The following is a 26,551-nucleotide window of genomic DNA, read 5'->3' as shown; positions in this document are numbered from 1 at the left end:
AGGTAGAGATTTTCAAGGGAAGTAGATCACTCTCTTGAATTCCTTCACTCTGCATGGGCCGTCTTTTTCAGGCATTGGGATGGAGTGGATACTTTCAATAATAAGTATTCTGGTGTCTTCCAAGTCAAATGATCCTTTTTCTTTCATTCCCCAAACTCTCCCTTACTTATTAGATTCGTCAGAGGGTTCACCAGATCCTAAACATGCGAGGAAGCTCCATCAAAATTGTCAGGCACATCATCAAGGGTGAGTTGGATGCTGCTTGTGTCTGGGGCTCCAGGGAATTAGATGACACTTTTTTTTCTCAGTGGGTATCAGGCAATATCCTTGGTATTTGGTACACAGCATGCTCTGCACAAAAACGTTAAGTGTCTTGCCCAGCTCACTGTGTGTTTAGGTAATCATTGTCAAAATACCAGAGACTTAGTTATTCTCTGCCTCTGACCGTAAAGAATTTAAAGTTTTTTATACAAACAAGAAGTAGTATGGCTTAAAAATATTTTTTCAAATTAAAAAAAAGAAGAAAAAGACAAAAAAGAAAAAAAAAAAGAAAAATTCAGTTCCAGTCTGCACCTAAGTGGAAGGAAATTGCTTTCTTAGGGGAGAAAAGCAAGGAAGTGACAAGAAATAGCTAATATTGTACAAGATAGACAAAAGTGAGTTTAAGACAGTGTGGTGTAGTAGAAAGAACTCTACCTCCCATCAGCTGTGTGAGCATCATCACAAATTATTTATCTAAAAGGAATTTTGCCAAGATTAAATGAGGTAATACATGACAGCCTTGTGCCTAGCACATAGTAAGTGCTCAGTCAGTGTGAGTTTATCTCCTTCCCTCGGCTGCCCCAACGAGTCCCTTCAAATGCTGTTGCATCCTTTGCTGCACTGACCTAGCCAGAGTGGCCCCAAGAGGCCTCCAGTCAGCGAGCAAGCCCCTGTGCAGGACCCTGTACTGGATTCTGTGATGCAGCCCCACACTCAGGCCACTTAGGTACTAATTGGGGAACACAGACTAACACACATGGCTCAGTGTGAGGCTAGTATTGGACTCTGTGGTGCTGATAATGCCAGAGTTCAGATAGTCACAGTGGACCAGTAACCACTGGCACATCATTTCCCCTCTCAGGCCCTTGATCTGCTCATTTGTGAGATGAGAGATTAGGCTAGATTTACTCAAAGAGTTTGCCTTTAGGTTGTTTATAGCTTCTGTTGCAGGTGAAATGTGAAGATAAATAATACACATTATAAAATTATGAGAGGTTAAGAATGTGCTGTGGACTCTGAAATTCAATTCCTGGATTTAAATCCTGACTTTGCTGCTTACTGTGTTAACCTCAAAGCAACAGACCCAGTTTTTCTATGACCTGACAGAATGGCTGAGAGGGTTAAATGAGTTGATATATGTAGAATTTCTGACTCTTCATAAATTCTCAGTAAATATTAGTTATTATGAGTATTATGAAATATTGTAATAATTATCATCAGCATTGTTGTAGGTTAAACATAGCTAAAATCTTGTGGGAAGCCTTGTGAAAGAGGTGGAATGGAGCAGGATCTTAGAGACTGGCAACAGTGTATGCCATAAAGAATGAGCAGTATAAAGAAAGAATTAGGCTGGAAATCACATTGTCAGCATGGAGTTCACAGGCAGGTGAATCCATTCTGCCCATTTTGGAGATGGAGAATTTGAGATCTTGAAATTCATCATTCTCTCTCTGAGAAAAAGAGGAGAGTAAAGAGGATGCACACACACACTCATGAGCCTAATCTAGTGTCACACCTTCTGTTGTGGCATCCTAGGTGCTCCCATCTCATTCTCAACTGCGATTCCTATAAGTTGCTGCTCAGAATGTCATTCTTCCTCCTCTCTAAGGTGTAGCTGTGGTGATTTGCAACTCCAGCCTTTCAGTGCCATTTTCTTTTAATGCCTATGTGTTCAATTAGAACTTTTTATTACTCTCAGCTCTACCATCTCTCATTTAGACTTTTTTTCCCCTAAACCGCCATCCCTGTAATCAAACAGTAATCTTTTTAGAAAGAAAAGATGTTTTGTGTGTGTGTGTGTTGGGGCGGGGGGGGGATATGGTGGTGCATGGTCCAGGAATCAGACTGGGTCTCCCGCATGAAAAGTGGGCATTCTAACCACTGAATTACCCGTGCACCCTACAAAAGATGTTTTTAACTGGTGTTGATACACAGTAGATGGATGCTTTTCTTTCTAAAATCTTAGCATATATACCTTAAGTTGTTCAAAATTTTTAGTTGTTATGCGTGAGCCTCTGTTTTTCTCAGGTTCTGGTTTATCCTTTCAGTGTCTGTTAAAGTGCTGGGCACACACTAGATGGTAAATAAATATTTGGGAGGGCATGCTTTTATTTTTTTATTAGAACAGTTGTAAGTTTACAGAAAAATCGTGCATAAAATACAGTGTTTCCCATATGCCACAGTTTCAGTTTGCTAATGCTGCCAGAATGCAGTATACCAGAAATGGATTGGCTTTTATAGAGGGGATTTATTAAGTTACAAGTTATGATTCTAAGTCCACGAAAATGTCCAGATGAAGGCATCAGCAAGAGGATACCTTCACTCAAAGGCGAATTGTGTTTCTCTGTCACATGAGAAAGCACGTGGAGAGTCTGCCAACCCTTTGCTCCTGGGTTTTGTTGCTTTCAGGTCCTGGTTCCAGTGGCCCTCTCTGAGCTTCTGTGGGTCCTCGGTTAGCTTCTCCAGGACAAACTCTGGGTTTAATCTCTTATCTTAGCATCTCCAATGGTCTGTGTCTCTTGGTTTCATCTCTCTTCCCTAATCAAAAGGTCCACTCAACAATAGGTCTGCCCCCACAAGATTGGGTTAAAAGAACATGGCTTTTCTGGGGCATGTAACTTCTTCTTGGTTTGTTCCTGATCTTAGAGGGAAAGCTTTCAGTCTTTTACCACTATGATGTTAGCTGTGGGTTTTCCATATATGCCATTTATGATGTGCTAAATAAGTGCTTGTTGAATGAGTGTGTGGTTAAGTGAGAAGGTAAATGAGCAAGTAAGTGAATGTCCTGCACAGATACTGTATTATTCCTACCTGCTCTTGCTCCTCTCCCCTGCTGCCTTCTTCCCCAGTTTTTTTGTCCAGATCCTCATACCCATCCCTCCAGGCCCAATTCCAGCCCTTCAGTTCTCTCTCCATCACCCTTCACAGCCAATTCATTGATAAATCCTGTCAATTCTGCCTCCAAACGCGGTATTAAATCCATCCACTTCTCTCCATCTGTTATGCTATATCATTGCACCATGTTTATTTCCTTCCTAGCCCTTATCACAATCTATAATTGTTTTTGTGTTTTGTCTTTCTCATACATTCAGATGTAATCCCCATGACATAGGAATATTGTTTGCCTCAACACCTACAGCAATGTTGGGCATGTGATAGAAACCCAAGAAATAATTTAAGTGTTACTGAATTAAACACTACTCTTGTGTGAATTCAATTTGGAAACTGTTTACTGAGGTTCCTCTCAGTGTTAGGCACAGTGCTGGATACCATGTTGCAAAGGTGTCACACAACACCTGCCCTCATGGAGTTGCAGTCTGGAGGGGATATAGATGTATAAATGACCAACAGAAATTCAGAGCTAAGTGAAATATATGTTCCAATAACTACTCAGCTAGCATTGCTCGGTGCCAGGCTCTGTATCCATCCAGTACTAGAGATTCACAGAAATCCCTATCCTTGAAGCGTTCACAGTCTAGTGGGGAGAAATACTCAAAACTAATTATAATGTGGTAAGTGCTGCATTAAAGTTGTGAACAGTGTGCTAAAGGAATTGTGAGGAGGCAGTAATAGAGGTACACACCATGCTAGGGAATCTCAGAGGAGGGAGAAGCCCCCACTTCCCCAGGCCTGGAAATAGTCTCAGGAGAGAGGTATTGAAGGGAGAGGGAGCACAGGCCCAGAGGCAAGACATGATAGCTGTGGCCTCTGTGAAGACATTGATCCATCAGTGGAGGCGGGAGCAGTGGGGTGGAGTTGGGGTGGTGCTGGGCAGAGTGCTTGAATTCTTTGGGGTACACAGTGAGTTTGGGGTAAGGTCGTGACTACATTCTCTGTTGGCCAGCAGGCATTGTCATTAAAGCTCAAGAGAGGTACTGGTTTGGGGAATTTGAAGTCTTTAGCTTGGAGGTGATACTTAAAGTTGGGAAATCAGAGGAACCCACCCAGGTCAAAGAGGCCTTTAATATGACTGACTTAAAAATAAAAGTTCTTTCCAGATAGAAGGTTATAATAAAGGGTTCTTGACCCTCTCTCCTTAGTCTGTCCCCTCTGTGACTCACATCCATGCACACAGGAAGCCTGTCTGCCACATCAGTGTGGTCCACAGTCGGCCAGCTTGTGCACTGCTGCATGTCTCTCTGAGCAGCAGGACCCTCGGGCGACTCTGTTGTGGTAGGGCACAGTTAAGGTTGAGAGCAGGGAGGCTACAGCAGGGGTTTGGAGACTTGGGCCTCTGCTCAGTCCCACCTCTTAAAGCCTATGTTTTTCCTCTTCCCCTCCTTCCTTCCATCAAAACATGAAAAACAAATCCTCACAAAGTAGACCAGCTCATCAGTCTGTCCTCTCTGATTTTAATTTTGTTTTTCCAGTTTAGGTTACTTCCTTTTTTTTCCTTTAACATACTAATTAGATGCAAGCTTCTTCTTTCTTTCTTTCTTTTCTTTTTTTTTTTTTTTTATAGCCTACATATTTCCTAAGTTTTGCTGTCAGGATGACAGCTGATGTATCCCTTGAGATCTCAGGAAAACGCTGATGAGGCAAGCCCAGCAGGGGATTTTTCCCTTTATTTTTCTGTCCCTTTTCTTATGATTCTCCTCCCTCCTTTTCTTTTGGGGGTGCCAAAAGGGCTGGGAATAATTGATGGCTCATTAAAGTCCTTCTTTCTACAGACTGCTTACTCAGCGGTTGGAAAGTCCAGCCTTCCCTGTAACTGGAAGCAGCTCTAGGCATGAGTACTGTTGAGTCTACATAGGACTGAGAGGGAATGATGGTCTCTTTATCCATCTTATCAGCTTCTAGAGAAGGGCAGGTCAGACCTTGTGCTCCTCAAGGACAGTGATAGTTTTCCGGCCATTCATCTTTCTGGTGCCCAGCAGCTCAGTTAATGTTCACTGGGTGAATGCTAAAATGGTGCTTCAGGCTTCTTTGTGCCATTCCCAAAAAAACAGAACCACAGTAAATAGAGCAGTCATTGACTGAGCGCCTCCTCAGTGCCAAGATTTTAATGTACATTATCTCTGGTTCTCAAAACAACCTTAAAATGAGCGATTGTAATTTTCATTTTACAGATAAGGAAATAGAGACTCTCTGAGGTTAAGTAGCATTACCCACATCACTAGTAATGTTGGAAACTGGCAGTACTTCCATCTTACAGAGAGGAAAACTATCAGATAGCACTGCCACTGACTTTTAAAAAAGAAAAAAATATTTGGGGCATCCACCTTTATAGAGCATCCACTTGTCTCCACACAGGGTGCTGGGTGAGCTCCTAAGATGAATGGAACATTTGGGAGGCCCCTCTCAAAGGAGTATACAGTACCACTAAGGTGTAGTAACTCACCCAGTAAGACAAAGCAGAATGAAATAAATCAGTGTTAAGATGTGACAATACGGTGAGAATGAAGAAGGCACAGTTTATTCTGCTTGGGTCTGAAAAGAGCTTGAAGATCCAGGAAGGCTGCATAGAGGAGGTGGCTTCTTGAACTTTGAGAAGGATTTCCATGGACACATGTAAATATGCATAGTTGGGTCTCCATGTCCTTGATTGTGGCATAGGAATTGTGACCTGGAGATAGTTCTTAGTGTAAATACTTGTGCCAGGGGTTGTAATGGATGTCCATAAGGAGTCTCTTAAATACTTTAGTCCTGTCAAAGCTTTTGATGAGATTTGTCAGAAGACTTCCCAGATACTTGGAAACAGTTGAAGCTATTGCAGAGTAGCAGGGCTGTTTTGCAGAGGAAAGCTTAGAAGGATTACTGACTCTAAACTCTTTTACTGGTGGATGAAAAGAATGAGCCAAAGACTTCAAAATGCTTTCAGAAATTGGCCCTTGGCCCTTTAATTTGCTTGTATTCTTTATAGCTTGAAATATCCTCTTAGAAGCTCGTAAACATGTATTTCCATATTGATTTAGTGCACTTGGTAACCTGAGCTTTCCACCTGCATTTTCAAAGCTGCAGGGTGCAAGTATGTTGTGACTTGCACCCGTCATAGGTATTGTGACCATGGGATATTTGAAGGCAAAAAAAGAATCCTAGAGAGAAGCCTGTGTGTTAATTAACCCTTTAGCCAATTGCCTTGAGAGAGCTCAGAAGCATCTTAGGGACATCTTTTGATGTTTTCAGCAATATGTAAAACTTGGAATTGCTGTTCCCAGAGCCTTGTACCCAGTTCACTAAGGGGGCTCTCCAAAAACACTGGCCTGGGTAATATGGTGTTGTATAAAATAGGGAGGGAAAGAACTACCCTTTAAGAACGAAATTGTGTACCAGGTACTCTGCTGAGATATTTTACACGTTATCTCCTCTTACGCTAAATTCTCATTATTATCCCTGCTTCATTGATGAAGAAGTGGAGTCTCAGAAAGGTTATAGAAAGCTAATGGTTAAGATTGTGGAATCTGCCATGAGTCTACCTAGGCTCAAATTTGAAGTAATGAGTGTTTGATAAATGTTAGCTCCCTTCATTTTATAATTATTGTCCAGCTAGTGAGTGAAAGAATAGAGATGCCCAGGCCAGTATAAATTCTGGCTCTTTGTGACTTTGGGAAAGTTAGTAAATAAAATGTTTGAGCCTTGGTTTCCTTCTCAATGAAAAACAAACCTAAAATAAATACTGCCCCTCTCAGGAAGCCTCTGAGTTGAAATGCAGTTGAGAACCTGATGCTAGTAAATGAAAATTCCTTCCCTCCCTTGACCTATCTGTTTCACCTGGAGCTTGCAGCAGTCTGAACTCAGATGTGAGCAGGAAAGCCCGTGGACTAGCACCCAGACCAGACTCCTCAGAATCTTGGGTGAATGGGTATTGGTGGATGCTTTCCCAGTCAACTAAATGTCTTCAGGACTTGGGGAACATGACCCTGCAGCATTGTAGGCTAGAAAGTAGGTTCCTTCCCCTTTAAGTGGGCTTCATTTTAATGGCATCCCTGATGAAGTTATATCCCATAGCCCCAGCAAATTGTCCTCCTCATAGAGAGGCGTGACATTAAGAACTTCCAAATTCATTGTTGATATTGAGATATCTGTTAGACTCGAAGGATTTTCCTTTCCCGGTTTCTGTTTTGTGGTCTTCAAGGTTTTTCAGTGTGAACTATTGTTATTCTTCTTCTCTACCACCCCCCCCCCCACTCCCACCACATTCACCCCCTTCTCTCTTTTAAAGAGTGAGTTTTTAGGGCTTAAGATACAGGGATCTGAACCAGGTTTGTGAGCACTGGTCCAAGTCTCTGCCCCAAAAGACAAATCTACCTTTCCACCAGCCTCAGTGCCTCCCTCCCTCCCCTTTTAACATAAACATAACAGCTTGTATTCCATGTCTGAATAGTAAACCTGCTGTCTAAAGTTTGCTTTAATATTTATGTGTTCAGCACTGCTGCCTGTTTTTGAGCTCCATCAAAGCCTTTATTATAAGAGCATTTGAAAATGCTGGGGAAGTAGAGAAAGGAGTTGTGTATACCATCTCTCTCACCCTCCAACTGGCTTAGCCTCTTCCCCTCTCTCCCCTCCTTGATTCTCACCCTCTCTCCTATCCCTTAGTTGTAGTCCCTCTTGCTGCATCATTTCTTTCCTCTTTTACACACACACACACACACACACACACACACACACACACACACACACACACAGAGCAGGAGAACTCTTTCCCAAGACCTCTGGGAGGAATCTGTTCAATATTTATAAACTGCTGCAGCAGCTATAATAACCAGAGGTAGCTGGTACCACCAATATTTGCTCCAAATAAGATTCTACTCTGGAAACAAAGGATGAGTAGGGGCAAAAAATGAAGAGCAAGGGGTAAGGAGCACAGTTAGCGCAGGCTACTAGGAGCAGTGTAAGGCACACCAGCTCTCCTCCACAGACCCGAGTTCAGGGCCTGGCTCCATGACTTGCTCTCTGTGGGACCCTGGCCAGTCACCCTCCCCCTCATGGTTGCAGTAAACTTCTGAGGGCCCTGCCAGCTCTGATATTCGGTGATAAGGTAGAGAGTGTGGCCTTAGCCCACCCCACATCTGTCTGCTTTAACTACTGAGGACCTCTTACAATAAGACATTCCTTTTAGAGTCTTACCTTTCATGAGGACTTCGTAGCCAGATGCTCTGTGCGGGCTGGGCCATTTTGAAATGTTCACACATCAGGAGTTTTTTCCCCAAAGGGTAAGGTACAGGTAGGGTAGTGTGTTGTTCTAATTTGTAAGCTGCCAGAAGGCGATATACCAGAAATGGTACAGCCTTTTAAGAGAGGAATTTATTAAGTTGCAAGTTTACATGTTCTAAGGTTGTGAAAATGTCCAGATTAAAGCAAGGCTGTAGAATTGTCCAATCTAAGGCATCTAGGGAAAGGTGCCTTGATTCAAGGAGGCCGATGATGTTCAGGGTTTCTCTCTCAGCTGGAAAGGCACCTGGCGACCATGGTGACATCTGCTAGCTTTCTCTCCAGACTTCTTGTTTCATGAAGCTCCCCCTAGGGGCATTTTCCTTCTTCATCTCCAGAGGTCTCTGGCTACATGGGCTCTAAAGCTTTTTCCAAGACAGTTCCCTCTTAAAAGGCACTAAGCAACCCCATCTTGAATGGGTAGAAACACATCTCAATGAAAACCATCAAATCAAAAGTTACACCCACAAGTGGATGGGTCATATCTCCATGGAAACAATCAACAAGCTCCCACCCAGCAATATTGAATGAGGATTAAACGACATGGCTTTTCGAGAGACACAAAAGATTCAAACCAGCATAGGTGTTGCTTGAGTTAAGGGATGCCACTTTGGGGACCAGCCCTACCACTAATGACTTTTTCAGGCCTTTTTTGCAGCTTGCATATGTTCTGTGGTTTGGATTCCAGGACCTCTACCATTCTAGATGTGGGCAAGTTGCTTAACTTCTCTAAAAATCCCCAGTTTCCTCATCTATAAACAGGCTAATATTCTTTACCTCATAGGATTGCAGCAGAGATTAACTGAGCCGACATGTAAATGCCTGCCACATAATCAGTGTTTAGAACTTGTGAGTTCCCATTCCACAAGGTATAGAGCAGCCCCTCTTCCAGATAACACTAACTGCCCAGGTAGAAGCCTGACATCCCATTCCAAAGAACAGGTAACCTGGCTTTGTATACTCCTTCCCCACCGATGGAATGACAGAGGAGATTGCCCTCAGGATGGGTCCTTTGTGTATATGTTTTTCTAAGGCCTTGGCAGAGGTGATTCAGCAAGGGGATTGATTCAGACTTTGGTTTCCCTCTACCTTGTGCATCCCTATAAAGAGATTATGTCCCTCCAGGGAGGCTGGCTCTTCTGTTGGAAAATCACTGCCCCAAAGGATCAGACTGTTTCTCCATTTCCTCCCTCCTGGGTCTGAGAATACATTAGGAAGGCAAAGTGTTAGTTCAATCCATTAAGACTCTTGCTTCTAGACCATGCCTCTGGGGGTATTAAATGCTATAATGGTCATTTCTCTCTCTTCTGGTATAGCGACTATACCGTTCATATGTGCATAAGAGATACGCTTACATACATCCCTACAGCCTTCTCTTCCAGCTCAATTCCTATTCTCCAGTCACCCCAGCCCTGTCTTTAAGGAGTCTTAATAGGAACCATCAAAACCATTTGCTATTGGAGGTGATGGATGAGTCTAACAGGATGATTTCTGGGGGGAGATACACAGCTGGTGCATCTGAATCCCAAATCCCATTTTCTGGCACATGTCCAAAACAATAAAGAGGAAGGACAGAAAACGTAGAAGTGGCAGAAGCAAAATTATTTCCCCAGCATGAGGGGATGAGGGTAGGGTTGGCTTGCATGCTTTCTTCCCTCTCCTCAGTCTTTGTCCAGTTTGGATCAGAGATGTTTTACTATGCATAAGCCTCTTACTAAAGCATTCTCTCTACTGTTCTTTCTCAAGGCAAGCCCCAATAAAGTACCAGTGGTAGAAATGCATGCAGCCATCCTGGTCAACAGCTGTTAGAGCCAGACCAGTAGTTGACTCTAGGCCAGACTCCCTAGGGAATTTAGCCAAGATAAAGCAAAGCCCTACCTTCATGAAGCTCCTGTTCTATAGGGAGAGAGAGAACAAGCAGAAGGTGATCTGGAAGTCAGGCCCAACTGTGTTGGAGACAGAATGGCCTGAAGACAGGAGTAAGACTAAGAGGTGACCAGGGAAGGTTTCATAGAGAAAATGCCTTTTCCCATGGACCTTGAAGGATGTATGGGATTTCCGCAAGTGATGTTGCTGGTCTCAGCAAAGGAGGATCAGGAAGGGAACTGCTGTTTCTTTTCTTTCTTTTTTTAAATACTATTTTATTGTGATATATTCATATACCACATGATCATCCAGAATATACAAACAGTGGCTCACAGTACCATCATATAATTGTGCAGTATCACCACAATCAATTTTAGAACATTTAATTATTCCTCTCCCCCCCAAAAAAAGTACAATAAAAAAGAGCACCCAGGACTTCCGGAGAAGATGGCGGCTTAGTAAGATGCGCGGGTCTTAGTTCCTCCTCCAGAACAGCTACTAGAGGAGTAGAAACTATACAGAACAGCTCCCAGAGCCACGACAGAGATCAAGAAGACAGCGTACCCCATTCTGGAACGGCTGACTGGCTGGGAGAACCCGCTCCAGTGAGATCGCCGAGGGGCGCGGGCTTCCCCGGGCCGGGGCGATAAGCGGCTGGAGTCCCTCCCTCCCTCCTTCCCGGGCCGGCTAGGAGAATTGGACAGGCGGTCCCCTCAAGCTGCGGCGGCTGGCGCCCCCCTACCATGCGTGGCCCCCCGGACCAGCTGGGAGAATTGGATCGGAGAGCCCCAGGCCGCGGAGAACGGTGACCGGGGTCCCTTCCAAACACGTGGCTTCCTGGTCCGGCTGGGAACTGTGCACTCCCCCAGGCCGCAGTGGCTGGCGCCCTCCCGCCTCGCTTGGCGCCCCGGGCTGGCTAGGAGATTTGGACGGGCGCTCTCCTGGGCTGCGGCGGCTGGCGACCCTCCCCGCGTTCGGATCCCCGGGCCGGCTGGGAGATTCAGATTGGTACTCTTCCAAGCCGCTTCGGCTGGCGAACCTCCCCCACGGCGAGAGTTTTCCAAAGTTAAATGACCCACAGCACCTTTTACTGGTGGGACCCGCAGACAAATGACTGCCACGAGCGCCACCTACTGGGCAGGATAAGAAAAACAGAACCCAGAGATTTCACAGAAAAATCTTTCAACCTGTTGGGTCCAACACCCAGGGAAATCTGACTAAATGCCCAGACGCCAGCAGAAGATAACGGATCATGCTCAGAAAACTGAAAATATGGCCCAGTCAAAGGAACAAACCAATAGTTCAAATGAGATACAGGAGCTGAGACAACTAATGCTGAGTATACGAACAGAAATGGAAAACCTCTTCAAAAACGAAATCGATAAATCGAGGAAGGACATGAAGAAGACATGGGCTGAACAAAAAGAAGAAATAGAAAAACTGAAAAAACAAATCACAGAACTTATGGAAGTGAAGGAAAAAGTAGAACAGGTGGAAAAAACAATGGATACCTACAATGATAGATTTAAAGAGACAGAAGATAGAATTAGTGATTTGGAGGATGGAACATCTGAATTCCAAAAAGAAACAGAAACTATAGGGAAAAGAATGGAAAAATTTGAACAGGGTATCAGGGAACTGAAGGACAATATGAAGCGCACAAATATACGTGTTGTGGGTGTCCCAGAAGGAGAAGAGAAGGGAAAAGGAGGAGAAAAACTAATGGAAGAAATTATCACTGAAAATTTCCCAACTCTTATGAAAGACCTGAAATTACAGATCCAAGAACTGCAGTGCTCCCCAAAGAGAATAGACCCAAATAGGCGTTCTCCAAGACACTTACTAGTTAGAATGTCAGAGGTCAAAGAGAAAGAGAGGATCTTGAAAGCAGCAAGAGAAAAACAATCCATCACATACAAGGGAAACCCAATAAGACTATGTGTAGATTTCTCAGCAGAAACCATGGAAGCTAGAAGACAGTGGGATGATATATTTAAATTACTAAAAGAGAAAAACTGCGAACCAAGACTTCCATATCCAGCAAAATTGTCCTTCAAAAATGAGGGAGAAATTAAAACATTTATAGACAAAAAGTCACTGAGAGAATTTGTGACCAAGAGACCAGCTCTGCAAGAAATACTAAAGGGAGCACTAGAGTCAGATACGAAAAGACAGAAGAGAGAGGTATGGAGAAGAGTGTAGAAAGAAAGAAAATCAGATATGATGTACATAATACAAAAGGCAAAATGTTAGAGGAAAATATTATCCAAACAGTAATAACACTAAATGGACTGAATTCCCCAATCAAAAGACATAGACTGGCAGAATGGATTAAAAAACAGGATCCTTCTATATGCTGTCTACAGGAAACACATCTTAGACCCAAAGATAAACATAGGTTGAAAGTGAAAGGTTGGGAAAAGATATTTCATGCAAATAACAACCAGAAAAGAGCAGGAGTAGCTATACTAATATCCAACAAATTAGACTTCAAATGTAAAACAGTTAAAAGAGACAAAGAAGGACACTATCTACTAATAAAAGGAACAATTAAACAAGACATAACAATCATAAATATTTATGCACCGAACCAGAATGCCCCTAAATACATGTGGAATACACCGCAAACACTGAAAAGGGAAATAGACACATATACCATAATAGTTGGAGACTTCAATTCACCACTCTCATCAATGGACAGAACATCTAGACAGAGGATCAATAAAGAAATAGAGAATCTGAATATTACTATAAATGAGCTAGACTTAACAGACATTTATAGGACATTACATCCCACAACAGCAGGATACACCTTTTTCTCAAGTGCTCATGGATCATTCTCAAAGATAGACCATATGCTGGGTCACAAAGCAAGTCTTAACAAATTTAAAAAGATTGAAATCATACACAACACTTTCTCGGATCATAAAGGAATGAAGTTGGAAATCAATAATAGGCGGAGGGCCAGAAAATTCACAAATACGTGGAGGCTCAACAACACACTCTTAAACAATGAATGGGTCAAAGAAGAAATTGCAAGAGAAATTAGTAAATACCTCGAGGCAAATGAAAACGAAAACACAACATATCAAAACTTATGGGACGCAGCAAAGGCAGTGCTAAGAGGGAAATTTATTGCCCTAAATGCCTATATCAGAAAAGAAGAAAAGGCAAAAATGCAGGAATTAACTGTCCAGTTGGAAGAACTGGAGAAAGAACAGCAAACTAATCCCAAAGCAAGCAAAAGGAAAGAAATAACAAAGATTAGAGCAGAAATAAATGAAATTGAAAACATGAAAACAACAGAGAAAATCAATAAGACCAGAAGTTGGTTCTATGAGAAAATCAATAAGATTGATGGGCCCTTAGCAAGATTGACAAAAAGAAGAAGAGAGAGGATGCAAATAAATAAGATCAGAAATGGAAGAGGAGACATAACTACTGACCTCACAGAAATAAAGTAGGTAATAACAGGATACTATGAACAACTTTACGCTAATAAATACAACAATTTAGATGAAATGGACGGGTTCCTGGAAAGACATGAACAACCAACTTTGACTCAAGAAGAAATAGATGACCTCAACAAACCAATCACAAGTAAAGAAATTGAATCAGTCATTCAAAAGCTTCCTAAAAAGAAAAGTCCAGGACCAGACGGCTTCACATGTGAATTCTATCAAACATTCCAGAAAGAATTAGTACCAACTCTCCTCAAACTCTTCAACATAATCGAAGTGGAGGGAAAACTACCTAATTCATTCTATGAAGCCAACGTCACCCTCATACCAAAACCAGGCAAAGATATTACAAAAAAAGAAAACTACAGACCAATCTCTCTAATGAATATAGATGCAAAAATCCTCAATAAAATTCTAGCAAATCGTATCCAACAACACATTAAAAGAATTATACATTATGACCAAGTAGGATTCATCCCAGGTATGCAAGGATGGTTCAACATAAGAAAATCAATTAATGTAATACACCATATCAACAAATCAAAGCAGAAAAATCACATGATCATCTCAATTGATACAGAGAAGGCATTTGACAAAATTCAACATCCTTTCCTGTTGAAAACACTTCAAAAAATAGGAAGACAAGGGAAATTCCTTAAAATGATAGAGGGAATATATGAAAAACCCACAGCTAATATCATCCTCAATGGGGAAAAATTGAAAACTTTCCCCCTAAGATCAGGAACAAGACAAGGATGTCCATTATCACCACTATTATTCAACATTGTGTTGGAGGTTCTAGCCAGAGCAATTAGATAAGAAAAAGAAATACAAGGCATCAAAATTGGAAAGGAAGAAGTAAAACTATCACTGTTTGCAGATGATATGATACTATACGTCAAAAACCCGGAAAAATCCACAACAAAACTACTAGAGCTAATAAATGAGTACAGCAAAGTAGCAGGTTACAAGATCAACATTCAAAAATTTGTAGCATTTCTATATACTAGCAATGAACAAGCTGAGGGGGAAATCAAGAAACGAATCCCATTTACAATTGCAACTAAAAGAATAAAATACCTAGGAATAAATTTAACTAAAGAGACAAAAAACCTATATAAAGAAAACTACAAAAAACTGTTAAAAGAAATCACAGAAGACCTAAATAGATGGAAGGGCATACCATGTTCATGGATTGGAAGACTAAATATAGTTAAGATATCAATCCTACCTAAATTGATTTACAGATTCAATGCAATACCAATCAAAATCCCAACAACTTATTTTTCAGAAATAGAAAAACTAATAAGCAAATTTATCTGGAAGGGCAGGGTGCCCCGATTTGCTAAAAACATCTTGAGGGAAAAAAACGAAGCTGGAGGTCTCATGCTGCCTGACTTTAAGGCATATTATGAAGCCACAGTGGTCAAAACAGCATTGTATTGGCATAAAGATAGATATATCGACCAATGGAATTGAATAGAGTGCTCAGATATAGACCCTCTCATCTATGGACATTTGATCTTTGATAAGGCAGTCAAGCCAACTCACCTGGGACAGAACAGTCTCTTCAATAAATGGTGCCTAGAGAACTGGATATCCATATGCAAAAGAATGAAAGAAGACCTGTATCTCACACCCTATACAAAAGTTAACTCAAAATGGATCAAAGATCTAAACATTAGGTCAAAGACCATAAAACAGTTAGAGGAAAATGTAGGGAGATATCTTATGAAACTTACAATTGGAGGCTGTTTTATGGACCTTAAACCTAAAGCAAGAGCACTGAAGAAGGAAATAAATAAATGGGAGCTCCTCAAAATTAAACACTTTTGTGCATCAAAGAACTTCATCAAGAAAGTAGAAAGACAGCCTACACAATAGGAATCAATATTTGGAAACGACCTATCAAATAAAGGTCTAGTATCCAGAATTTATAAAGAGATTGTCCAACTCAACAACAAAAAGACAGCCAACCCAATTACAAAATGGGAAAAAGACTTGAACAGACACCTATCAGAAGAGGAAATACAAATGGCCAGAAGGCACATGAAGAGATGCTCAATGTCCCTGGCCATTAGAGAAATGCAAATCAAAACCACAATGAGATATCATCTCACACCCACCAGAATGGCCATTATCAACAAAACAGAAAATGACAAGTGCTGGAGAGGATGCGGAGAAAGAGGCACACTTATCCACTGTTGGTGGGAATGTCAAAGGGTGCAACCACTGTGGAAGGCAGTTTGGCGGTTCCTCAAAAAGCTGAATATAGAATTGCCATACGACCCAGCAATACCATTGCTAGGTATCTACTCAAAGGACTTAAGGGCAAAGACACAAACGGACATTTGCACACCAATGTTTATAGCAGCGTTATTTACAATTGCAAAGAGATGGAAACAGCCAAAATGTCCATCAACAGACGAGTGGCTAAACAAACTGTGGTATGTACATACGATGGAATATTATGCAGCTTTAAGACAATAAACTTATGAACCATGTAATAACATGGATGGACCTAGAGAACATTATGCTGAGTGAGTCTAGCCAAAAACTAAAGGACAAATACTGTATGGTTCCACTGATGTGAATGGACATTCGAGAATAAACTTGAAATATGTCATTGGTAACAGAGTCCAGCAGGAGTTAGAAACAGGGTAAGATAATGGGTAATTGGAGCTGAAGGGATACAGACTGTGCAACAGGACTAGATACAAAAACTCAAAAACGGACAGCACAATAATACCTAATTGTAAAGTAATCATGTTAAAACACTGAATGAAGCTGCATCTGAGCTATAGGGTTTTTTTTGTTTTTTTTGTTCTTTTTTTACTATTATTACTACTTTTATTTCTTTTCTCTATATTAACATTCTATATCTTTTTCTGTTGTGTTGCTAGTTCCTCTAAACCGAGGCAAATGTACTAAGAAACGATGATCATGCATCTATGTGATGATGTTAAGAATTACTGATTGCATATGTAGAATGGTATGATTTCTAAATGTTGTGTTAATTTCTTTTTTTTTTCCGTTAATAAAAAAAAAAGAGCATAAAAAAAAAAGACTCAAAAATGGACAGCACAATAATACCTGATTGTAAAGTAATCATGTTAAAACACTGAATGAAACTGCATCTGAGCTATAGGTTTTTTTTTTTTTTGTCTGTCTGTTTGTTTGTTTGTCTTTTTTTTCTTTTTCCTTTTCTTTTTTTTTTACTATTATTATTATTTTTATTTTTTTCTCTGTATTAACATTCTATATCTTTTTCTGTTGTTTTGCTAGTTCTTTTCCTAAATCGATGCAAATGTACTAAGAAATGATGATCATGCATCTATGTGATGATGTTAAGAATTACTGATTGCATATGTAGAATGGAATGATTTCTAAATGTTGTGTTAATTTCTTTTTTTTCTTTAATTAATAAAAAAAAAAGAGTACCCAAAACATCCCATACCTCTTATCCCCTCCTATTATTTATTTATTTTTTGTCTTTATTTTCGTACTCACTGGATAAAGGGAGTATCAGTCACAAGGTTTTCACAAGCACATGGTCGTGCAGTAAAAGCTATATAGTTAAACGATCATTATGAAGAATCAAGACTACTGAATTACAGTTCAACAGTTGCAAGTATTTCCTTCTAGGTATTCTAGTATGTTAGGAACTAAAAAGTAATATCTATCTAATGCATAAGAACAACCTCCAGAGTGACTTCTCAACTCTATTTGAAATCTCTCACCCACTGAAACTTTTTTTTGTTTCATTTCTTTTCTTCCTTTTGGTCAAGAAGACTTCCTCGTTCCCATGATACCAGGGCCAGGCTCTTCCCCTAGAATCATGTCCCATGTTGCCAGGGAGTTTTACACTCCTGGGAGTCATGTCCAGGTAGTGGAAGGATAAGTGAGTTTATTTGCAGAGTTGGCTTAGAGAGACCATGTCTGAGCAACAAAACAGGTTCTCTGGGGGTGACTGTTAGACAAAATTATAAGTAGGCTTACCTTCTCCTGTATAGGAGAAGTTTCATAAAGGCAAACCCCAAGATCAAGGACTTGGCTTATTAAATTGGGAGTCCCTAATGCTTGTGAGAATATCAGAAATTCTCCAGGTGGGAAAGTTTAATCTTTTCACATTTTTCCCCAGTTCCTCAAGGGGACTTTGCAAGTACTTTTTTTATTGTCTGCCCAAATTACTCTGGGGTAGATTGGGGTATTACATCAATCTGTGCAAAATAACAAGCTCTCATTTCCTATTGAAGGGTTCATATAATTGTGTTCTTGAATAAACTTGTCATACGGGTTAAATTAGATAGTGTGTTACAGAAAATACAAATTTTGTACCAAATAAACATCTCTTCCTTTGGTTTCACATAGAAGTTGAATTTTTAAAATACAACCAATATCATCCTTTACCCTGTATTCTGATTTACCTTAGTCCTAACCAGATTAACTTCATTCATATCTCTAGTTGAAGTCTGATCTCTTTTTCAGCCTCTTTAACAGTAGTTGTATAGAGTAGTGCTGACTTTCAGTGCTGCAGAGCTCTAACACTGAGTCACAGGTGTCACACAGGTATCCAAAGTTCCGGGGAATGACCAGGTTTTACACAAAGAGCTCAGCATCTCGGAATTTAGAAATAACAGTTAAAACTCAGGAATTGATGTGACTGCTAAGAATACAGTTTCTTGGACAGTGGTTATTTGCTAGATTCTTTACCTACATTTTCAGAGGGAGAAATCAGCCAAGAAATCACTTAGGATTGTAAGGCAGAGCCAGGATCAAATACAGTCCAGTGTTGCACCATATCCTCTCCGTGGGCAAAGGTAGAGGATAGTCAGAAGACAGTGAAGGTTGGATCATCCACCCTCCCTTCTCTCCCCTCCCAGTGTTCTTTATACCTGTTCATGGGAGTCACCACAGGAAGCCCAAGGCCCCCTGATCCCCCCTCATACCCTGGACTCTAATCCCTAAATTCTATCATTTCTGCCACCATATCCCACCCCTCCCCATCTCCTAAATCCATGGTGACCATGGAATTCTTTATCTATACCAGGATATTTCTGAAAATGAAATGGAACATTATTAATTACTGTGCTGGGCTAAAGGAGCAAATTGGGATTGCCTTGGGCAAATCAGAATATATGGTTTGCGAAAACTCTTTGAGTGTGTCCTCTGAAAATCTTGTCATCAGCATCATCTGTTGTATGTTCTTCCCCCTTTTGAATATTTCCATTATCTCCCTGTTCTGAGATCCAGCTCTCTTCTTGTACCCTTCTCAAGTAGTGACTGTTTTCTCTCCCACGTTCTTCCAAACTGAAGATGGAGTAGATGTTCCCATGTTCTGTATGAACACCACCTGACCATCATCTTTCCCCCTCCTCCCTAAAAACACACTCTACTGTTTGACTCTCATTTCAGTGGACTATACCACTCACCTCCCCTCTGTTGATATAGGCATCTGATCCCTCTCATTCCTTGAAGGAATACCTGGCTCACTGTCACTTTCTCCAGCATTATATTTTGATTTCTTAGTGATTTCAATATCCACATCTCTTTCACTCATACTTCATTTCCAACCTATCAGTAACTCTCCCCCTTCAGAATCCATCTCCCACCTCTGCCGTTACCTCCCTGGTCCAAGCCGCCATCAAATCACACCTCCTTGCTTCTGCCCTTGCTCCCTCCAGGATATCTTCCACACAGCAGCTTCGGTGGTTCAGTCAAGGTAAAATCATGTCTTTTCTCTGCTCAAAACCATCTTATAGCCTCCCATCTCAGAGGAAAGCTCAAAGGCCTTATGGTGACCCACAAGGACCACATGATCTGTGCATCTGTCCCTCCTCTTGCTCTGGACTCTGGCCACATTGGCTTTCTTGCTAATCCTCAGATGGACAAAGCAGGCCCCTTCTCAGAGCCTCTGTTCTAGCTGTCCTTGTGCCACCCACTCCCAGGTATTCACACCCTCATTTCTTTCAGGCTTTTCATGCACATATCCCCTGCTCAGTGAGACCTCTGGTAGCCGGTCTATATGTTTATTTACTCTTTGATTTGTTTCCTCCACTAGAATATAGGCTCCATGTGAATAAGGATTTTCATCTATTTGCGTCATTACTTTATCCTTATTGCCTCAAATAGTGGTTCTTAAACTTGAGCATATATCAAAATCACTGGAAGACTTTTATTTTTTTCCCGCATGGGCAGGCACCGGGAATCGAACCCCAGCCTCTGGCATGGCAGGCAAGAACTCTGCCACTGAGCCACCATGGCCCACCCTAGACATGTTAAAATACAAAGGGTTGGTCCCCACTTCAGAGTTTCCTATTAAATAGGTCTGGGTTGCAGCTCGAAGTTTTGCATTTCCGACAAGTCCGTACCTAATGCTGATACTGATACTTTGAGAACCCCTAACCTAAACAAATGCCTACCCATCCATGGTAGGCATCTGGTTAAAGTGTGCTGAGGGAATAAATGAATAAGTAAAGAGTGTAACTAGGAGAGGTATTTGAGCTCCAAAAGGTAGGTTGGCCCTTTTCACTGAGGACCTTGAAAGCAAGATCACAGAGTTTGGCCACAGTTGCCACTGGGGGCTGCTGGAGCCATTAGCGCAGCATGAGGCTTTGTGGGAGCTGGGATTCAAGGAAAGGTATGAGCAACCCAGTACTATTTTCCTCCATGTCCTGGATTCATCCCTAACCCCGCCTTTGTCTTCCCAGAATATGCAGAGAACATCGGGGATGGCCGGAGTCCGGAATTCCGAGAGAATGAGCAAAAGCGCATCCTGGGCTTGCTGGAGAACTTCTAGAGGCCCCTTGGGGAGCACAGGAGTGCATCATGGACTTTCTCTGGGCCTCCCTCCCAGAAACAGTTTTTACACAGCTCAGTATGGCTTTTGGACAAATTAAAGCTAGTTTTGGTATTGCTGGGCTGTCATTCTTTATAGCAAAGCATTGCCATCTGACCTTTACCCAACACTTTCACTACAGCTGTCTCAGGATACATTGCAGAAAGCTCAATGGTTGGTCTCACTTTGCCCAGAGGAAGCTAAGGCTTAGAGAGCATGTCATGGATAAAATGACCACTGTGACTACTCTGCATGTCAGCCATGCAGCTGCCAATTTATAATTGGGAAGGGGAATAGACTGACCTCTCTGGGGCATCTAGTCCAACTCAGAGAGGCTGGAGGTTAACATGAGCCACATGGCCTTGTTCAGAAGCACACCTTGGGGGGCTTCTATGACATCATGAGGCCACAGAGAGCACAGCCCTCAAAAGAGCATATGAACCCAGCCACACATCAGAATCACTTTGGAGGGTAGACAGCTTAGGGTGGAGATACGGGTTAAAAAATATATCAGTGTTGGATCCTACGCAAAACAATGAAATCACAATCTCAGGTGCAGCCCTGGCATTAGTATTTTTTGTTTGCTTGTTTGTTTATTTTAAATTTTAAACTTTTTATTTTGAAATGTTTTCAAATTTACAGGATAGTTATAGTAATAATACAAATTCCATATATAGTGCTCCGTCATTCCCTTACCCCTCTAGATATCCAGATCCATCAATTTTAGCATTTGCTTTATCATTCTATGTACCTAACCACCAGTCTCTCAGCCTGTCTGTCTTTTCATCCATTTTCTGAACACATGAGTATAGGTTGTTTACATCCTGCTCCTTGAACACTGAAGTACTACCATGTACATTTCTGAAGAACAAGGATATTAACTTATGTGTCTACCTTAAGTGCATTTATCAAGCTCAAGATATTTAACATTAATATAAAACTTAATCTATATTCCAGTTTTTCATATTTCCCAATAAAGTCCTTTTAAGCCTTCTTTCCTTCCTTGTTAGACCCCATCCAGGATCATGTATTGCCTTTGTTATCTCTTTAGCTGCCCTTTTTTTTTTTACTTGTGGAAACATATAGACCACATAAACTTTTCCGTCTCAGCCACTCCCAAGCATAGCATTCAGTGGAATTAATCGCATTGACTATGTTGCAGTACATTCACCAACTTCCATTATAACCATCTCATTTGCTTTGATACCAATTTAACTTCAATATGCAAATTATGTTCCTATACCTCTCTATCCCCCCACCTTTATGTAGTTTTTGTCGCAGGTATCGAGTCCCAAACCACTGATTTCTAACTAGATTTTATGCATTTGCCTTTAGATCTTATAGGCAGAAAAAGTGGAGTTACAAACCAAAAATACAGTAGTACAGCGTTTATATCTACCATTATTCTCACCAGAGTTCTTTATTTCTTCATGCAACTTCAGTCTGTCGTCTGTGGTCCTTTCCTTTCAGCCTACAGAACTCCGTGGCATTTCTTAGAGGGCAGGTCTAATGGTGATGAACTCCCTCAGCTTTTGTTTACTTGGAAATGTTGTAATCTCTCCCTCATTTTTTTTAAAATGCAATTTTATTGAGATATATTTACATACCATATAACCCATCTAAAGTATACAATCAGTGGCTCACAGTATCATCGTATAGTTGTGCCTTCCCCACCACAGTAAGTTTTAAAACATTTTCATTACCTTAAAAAAAGAAATAAAAAGAAAACCCAAAGCATCTCATACTCCTTATCCCCCCCATTATTATTATAATTTTTGTCTTTATTTTAGTATTCATCTACCCATACACTGGATAAAGAGAGTGTCAGTCACAGGGTTTTTATAATCACACAGTCACCCAATAAAAGCTATATAGTTGAACAATCATTATTAAAGATCAGGGCGACTGGATTACAGTTCAGCAATTTCAGGTATTTCCTTCTAGCTATTCTAATACACTAGAAGCTAAAAAAAATCTGTATCATAAGTCAGTAGCCATAATCATTTATTAAATCCTAATTTCTCAGTTACACCTCCTCCCTCTCATTTCCTTTAGTTCTTTGTCCATGCCTTCCTTTAGCTCTTTGATAAAATTTAGGACCATTTTTAAAAGGTTTTGTCTGGTATGTCCCAGGTCTAGTCCTCTTCATTAATAGTTTCTCATGCCTTAATTTTCTCCTTTGCTTGGGTTATCACTTCCTGTTTCTTTGTATGTTTTGTAAATTTTTGTTGAAACCTGGATATTTTGGTATTTTAATGTTATCACTGAAATTTAGACTCTGAGGTGTCTGTTCCTTAAGCTTCTATTCAGTTAGTTTTATGACATCTTTCCATGAATACCATGAGCTAACAACAAAAAAAAGAAGTTAGAAAACTCCTTTCCCGGTCTTTGGAAATTGACCTGTGAAAATGCTCTCCTTCCCAGCTTATCCTTACAATAAGTTTAGAGAATATTTCATGACTAAAGCATAGGGGCTGCCCGGATCCTTTCTGTGCATATGTCTTGTCTTGCCTTACATCTTGCCATGTGCATGCGGCCCTAGGAATTCCATCTATACAGGTCTGAACATCCCCTCTTCCCTTGGACAGTTACCCTCAGTCCTGGGTGCTGTACTATATGTCTACAGCCAGAATCCATTTTCTAGGCAGCCACAACTTGTTTGTACAGCATTTTGTAGGAGATACATAAACCAAGTTCTGGAATGGCAAGACCCTCAGGCCACCACCAGACAGATTGGGCCAGATGTACATGCTCTTCCACTATATGCACAAGGGTTGCTGTGCTCCCTCTGGGACCAGGGCCAGGATCTGCACTGGAAGCCTGGGCCAGCTCTGTACAGAGAGGGTGAGTAATGGGGAGGGCCAGCTGGGCATCACAATATCCTACGTCTTTTAGGTAGCCTTTTGCTTGATTTGACAAGTGTCCTATTACTCCAGCATCTTGATTGGGTTGGGGCCCATTGGTATCATTTTAATTCCTAGGTGGCTCCAGTGTGCATCAGGGCAACACTTGAGAGTGGACTGACCTTGGGTCCAAATCACAGCTGCACCATTTACCAGCTGTGGCAATTTGGATACATGACTTTACCTCTCTGAATCCCACTTCCTTCATCTGCAAGTTGAAGATAATAATACCCATTTGCTGCTTATGACGCTTGTTTTGATTTGCTAAAGCTGTCAGAATATAATATACCAGAAATGGGATGGCCTTTACAATGGGAACTTATTAGCTTAGAAATTTATAGTTCTAAGGCCATGAAAATGTCCAAATTAAGGTATCAGCAGGATGATACTTTATTTGAAGAAAGGGTGCCAGCTTCTGGGACACCTCTGTCACAAGGAAAGGTACATGCCAGTGTCTGCTGGTCCTTTTCTCTTGGGTTTTGTTGCTTTCAGCTTCTGGCTTCAGTGGCTTCCTCTCTGCTTCTGTGTTCTTGTCTCTCAGCTTCTTTGGGGACTTCTCTGAGCTCTCTCATAAAGGAGTCCAGTAAAAGAATTAAGACCCACCTTGAGTGGGGTGGGTTGCATCTCAATTGAAATAACTTAACCAAAAGGTCCCACCCACAATGGGCCTGTACCCACAGGATGGATTAATAGAACATGGCCTTTTCTGGGGTACATAACAGCTTTAAACTAGCACAAAGATTAAATGAAATAACTCATTTAAGCATACAAAGCGATTAGCAGACAGTAGGTACATTATAAGTCATGCTTTATTTTATCCTTCCTACAGACATTTGTGGCTTCAGAATTGCTGTTTTGGCCATTTTATGTGGATTATGAGAAAGCTGTTCTTTATGAAGATCAGCAGTGCTTTAGCATGCTTTTAATCCATCCTCAAAGAATAGAATCCTCATGGGGAGGAGGAAGAACAACCAATTTGAAAAGCAGCATTTCATTAAAATGTAGTGTTTAGCCCAGGGTCTGCAAAAAGGTAACAAGGGATGCCCACGCACCCTTGCTCTCTGCCCAGGCAGGCACTGTTGGTCAGCCGCAGTTCTCCTCATTGAACCCTGAGGGATGCAGCTCCCTCCTTTACCAGCTGGCTATTCTGCATGTACTGAATTACTTGGGTACCTGCTTTGTGTCCAACACCGGACTGGTGACAGGACAGTAAGACAGGCTTACCCCCTGCCCTCCTAGTGCCCCTGTCCTGTCTGGTGGGGCAGGCCAGCAATGCACCAGTCATTACCCTGAGGTAAGTGTTCTAGTGGAGAGGTACTGGGAGAGTATAAAGGGTGAGGGGGGCCATTTCACCGAATCAAAATTGCTGTACATTAGTTATTTTTTTCACTTAGCTTTTCTGTATCGTTGGTCCCAAATATTGACGCTGCCTGCTTTGTGCTACTTGGTTTACACTCATCCTTCATAACCTTCACGACAGCCCTGGCTGGGATTGTTATCCCCAGTTGTCCACAGCCTAGACTAAAGCTTCAGAGAGGGTAGGTAACTTGCCCAAGGTCTTTGGCCAATAAGCGACAGAACCTCCATTCTAATCAAGTCCGTCTGACTTCACAGTCCGTCCTCTCCTCCGCCGACCTGCCTTCCCATCTGGAAGACAATCACAGATCAGTGCTGACATTATACTTTCGATCTGTTCCACTGTCAATAGGTGGTTTAATGAATTCACGAAGAATAAAGCATGTCCAAATGTAACCTATAGAATCATAGACTTTTTGAGCTAAGATTGGTACTTTAGAGATTATTAGTCCTTCAGCTTTACTTTTCTTTTTTTTTTTAATCAGGTAATACTTGTACATGATACAGAAGTTCAAAATTTAATAAAAAGGTAAACAGTGAGGAGTCTGCTTTCCCATCTCCCATCCCCAGGGACTCCAATCCCTGTCGCCTGATGATGCTCCCAGAGAGGTTCCGTCCAGTGGTTTTCCGGCTGTATTCGTCGCAGTGTGCTTCCCCGGAAGCGCATCAGAGGCCAACACAGGAGGAGAGGGGTGGGTGAGGTGGGTGTGGCGCCAGGCCACTCCCCACTACCACCGCCGCCATGACCCTTCGACTAGAGAGCTCCACTTCGCTCTGCTTCGGGTATTGGGATGCCTCCTGAGGTTTTCACTAAAAAGTTCCTCTGCTAAAAACAAATTTGAACTCACCCCTTCTTTTTACAAATGAGGAAATTGTTCCTTTTCCCATGAATTTTTTTGTGGCAGGAGAGTTGGGGGAACATGAATCGTAATCCCTGTTAAGTATTCAGAAGGAGTTCACAGTTCCAGGGGTTGGCAGACCAAGGGGAGAGGGTAAAGAGAAAGCTTCAGCTTCTGCTTTCTAGTTTTAACAAGCAACTACACAAGGCTATGAGAAAAGCTTTAAGTTCACAGTAAAGATCCTCATTACTAACTTCATTAACCATTGGCTCCTGGGATTTAGCCCTAGCTCTTGAGTCTGCTCTTGACTAACTAAGGAGCGGTCTATCTCACAAAGCAGCCCACCTATCAATGAGGATTTCTTGACCTTCCAGTAAAGGCCATCCCTGCTCTAAGGTCTACATGCTGCTTCTGGGTCTGTCCACTCTTGAGGCTCCCACCTGTCCTCTGTCTGTCCACTCTTGAGGCTCCCACCTGTCCTCTGTCTGTCCGCTCTTGAGGCTCCCACCTGTCCTCTTTAGACAAAGCTCTTTAATGACCATCATGTGTCCACAGCTAAGCATTCCCAGGCTTCGCATCCCTGGACAGCATTTCTATCCAGACATAGCAATAAAATAGCCTTTCGACAGCACCAGCCAGAATCTATTCTCCAGGAAGATGAGGATTTCATTCCCCTCTTCCTTTACAGCTTGCTGCTATTTGTGGTGGTCCACACGCCTGAATTCAGCAGTGGCAAGATAGGCCCTGTCTAATTTAGAGAAATTTGCATTCTGGCTGCATTCCTTCTTTATTGGGGGAGGGGGGCAGGAAATGCATTGTCAGGGAAGCTTGAAGGCATCCTTCAGTCACTTCCACAGTAGCACCAGTGCCCAGGTG

The 26,551-nt window shown here is 41.7% G+C and overlaps 1 protein-coding gene across 3 annotated transcripts in view; it reads left to right on the top strand.

Moving 5' to 3' along the window:
• The window catches only part of CTNNBL1 (catenin beta like 1), a 256,473-nt gene extending 235,298 nt beyond the window's left edge, over nucleotides 1-21,175 (top strand). For 2 of the 3 annotated variants that reach the window (XM_077169106.1, XM_077169116.1), the window contains exons 16-17: nucleotides 174-246; nucleotides 20,450-21,175. In XM_077169106.1, the coding sequence (XP_077025221.1) occupies nucleotides 174-246; nucleotides 20,450-20,538 (162 nt within the window). In that variant the 3' untranslated portion in view covers nucleotides 20,539-21,175. The remainder of the gene's footprint in view (nucleotides 1-173; nucleotides 247-20,449) is intronic. The other variant, XM_077169098.1, reaches the window with a different exon arrangement.
• Nucleotides 21,176-26,551: the final 5,376 nt, after the last annotated feature.

Source organism: Tamandua tetradactyla, chromosome 1, assembly GCF_023851605.1.
Source record: "Tamandua tetradactyla isolate mTamTet1 chromosome 1, mTamTet1.pri, whole genome shotgun sequence".
Classification (NCBI taxonomy): Eukaryota; Metazoa; Chordata; class Mammalia; order Pilosa; family Myrmecophagidae; genus Tamandua; species Tamandua tetradactyla.
This window is presented reverse-complemented; position numbering and strand designations above follow the sequence as displayed.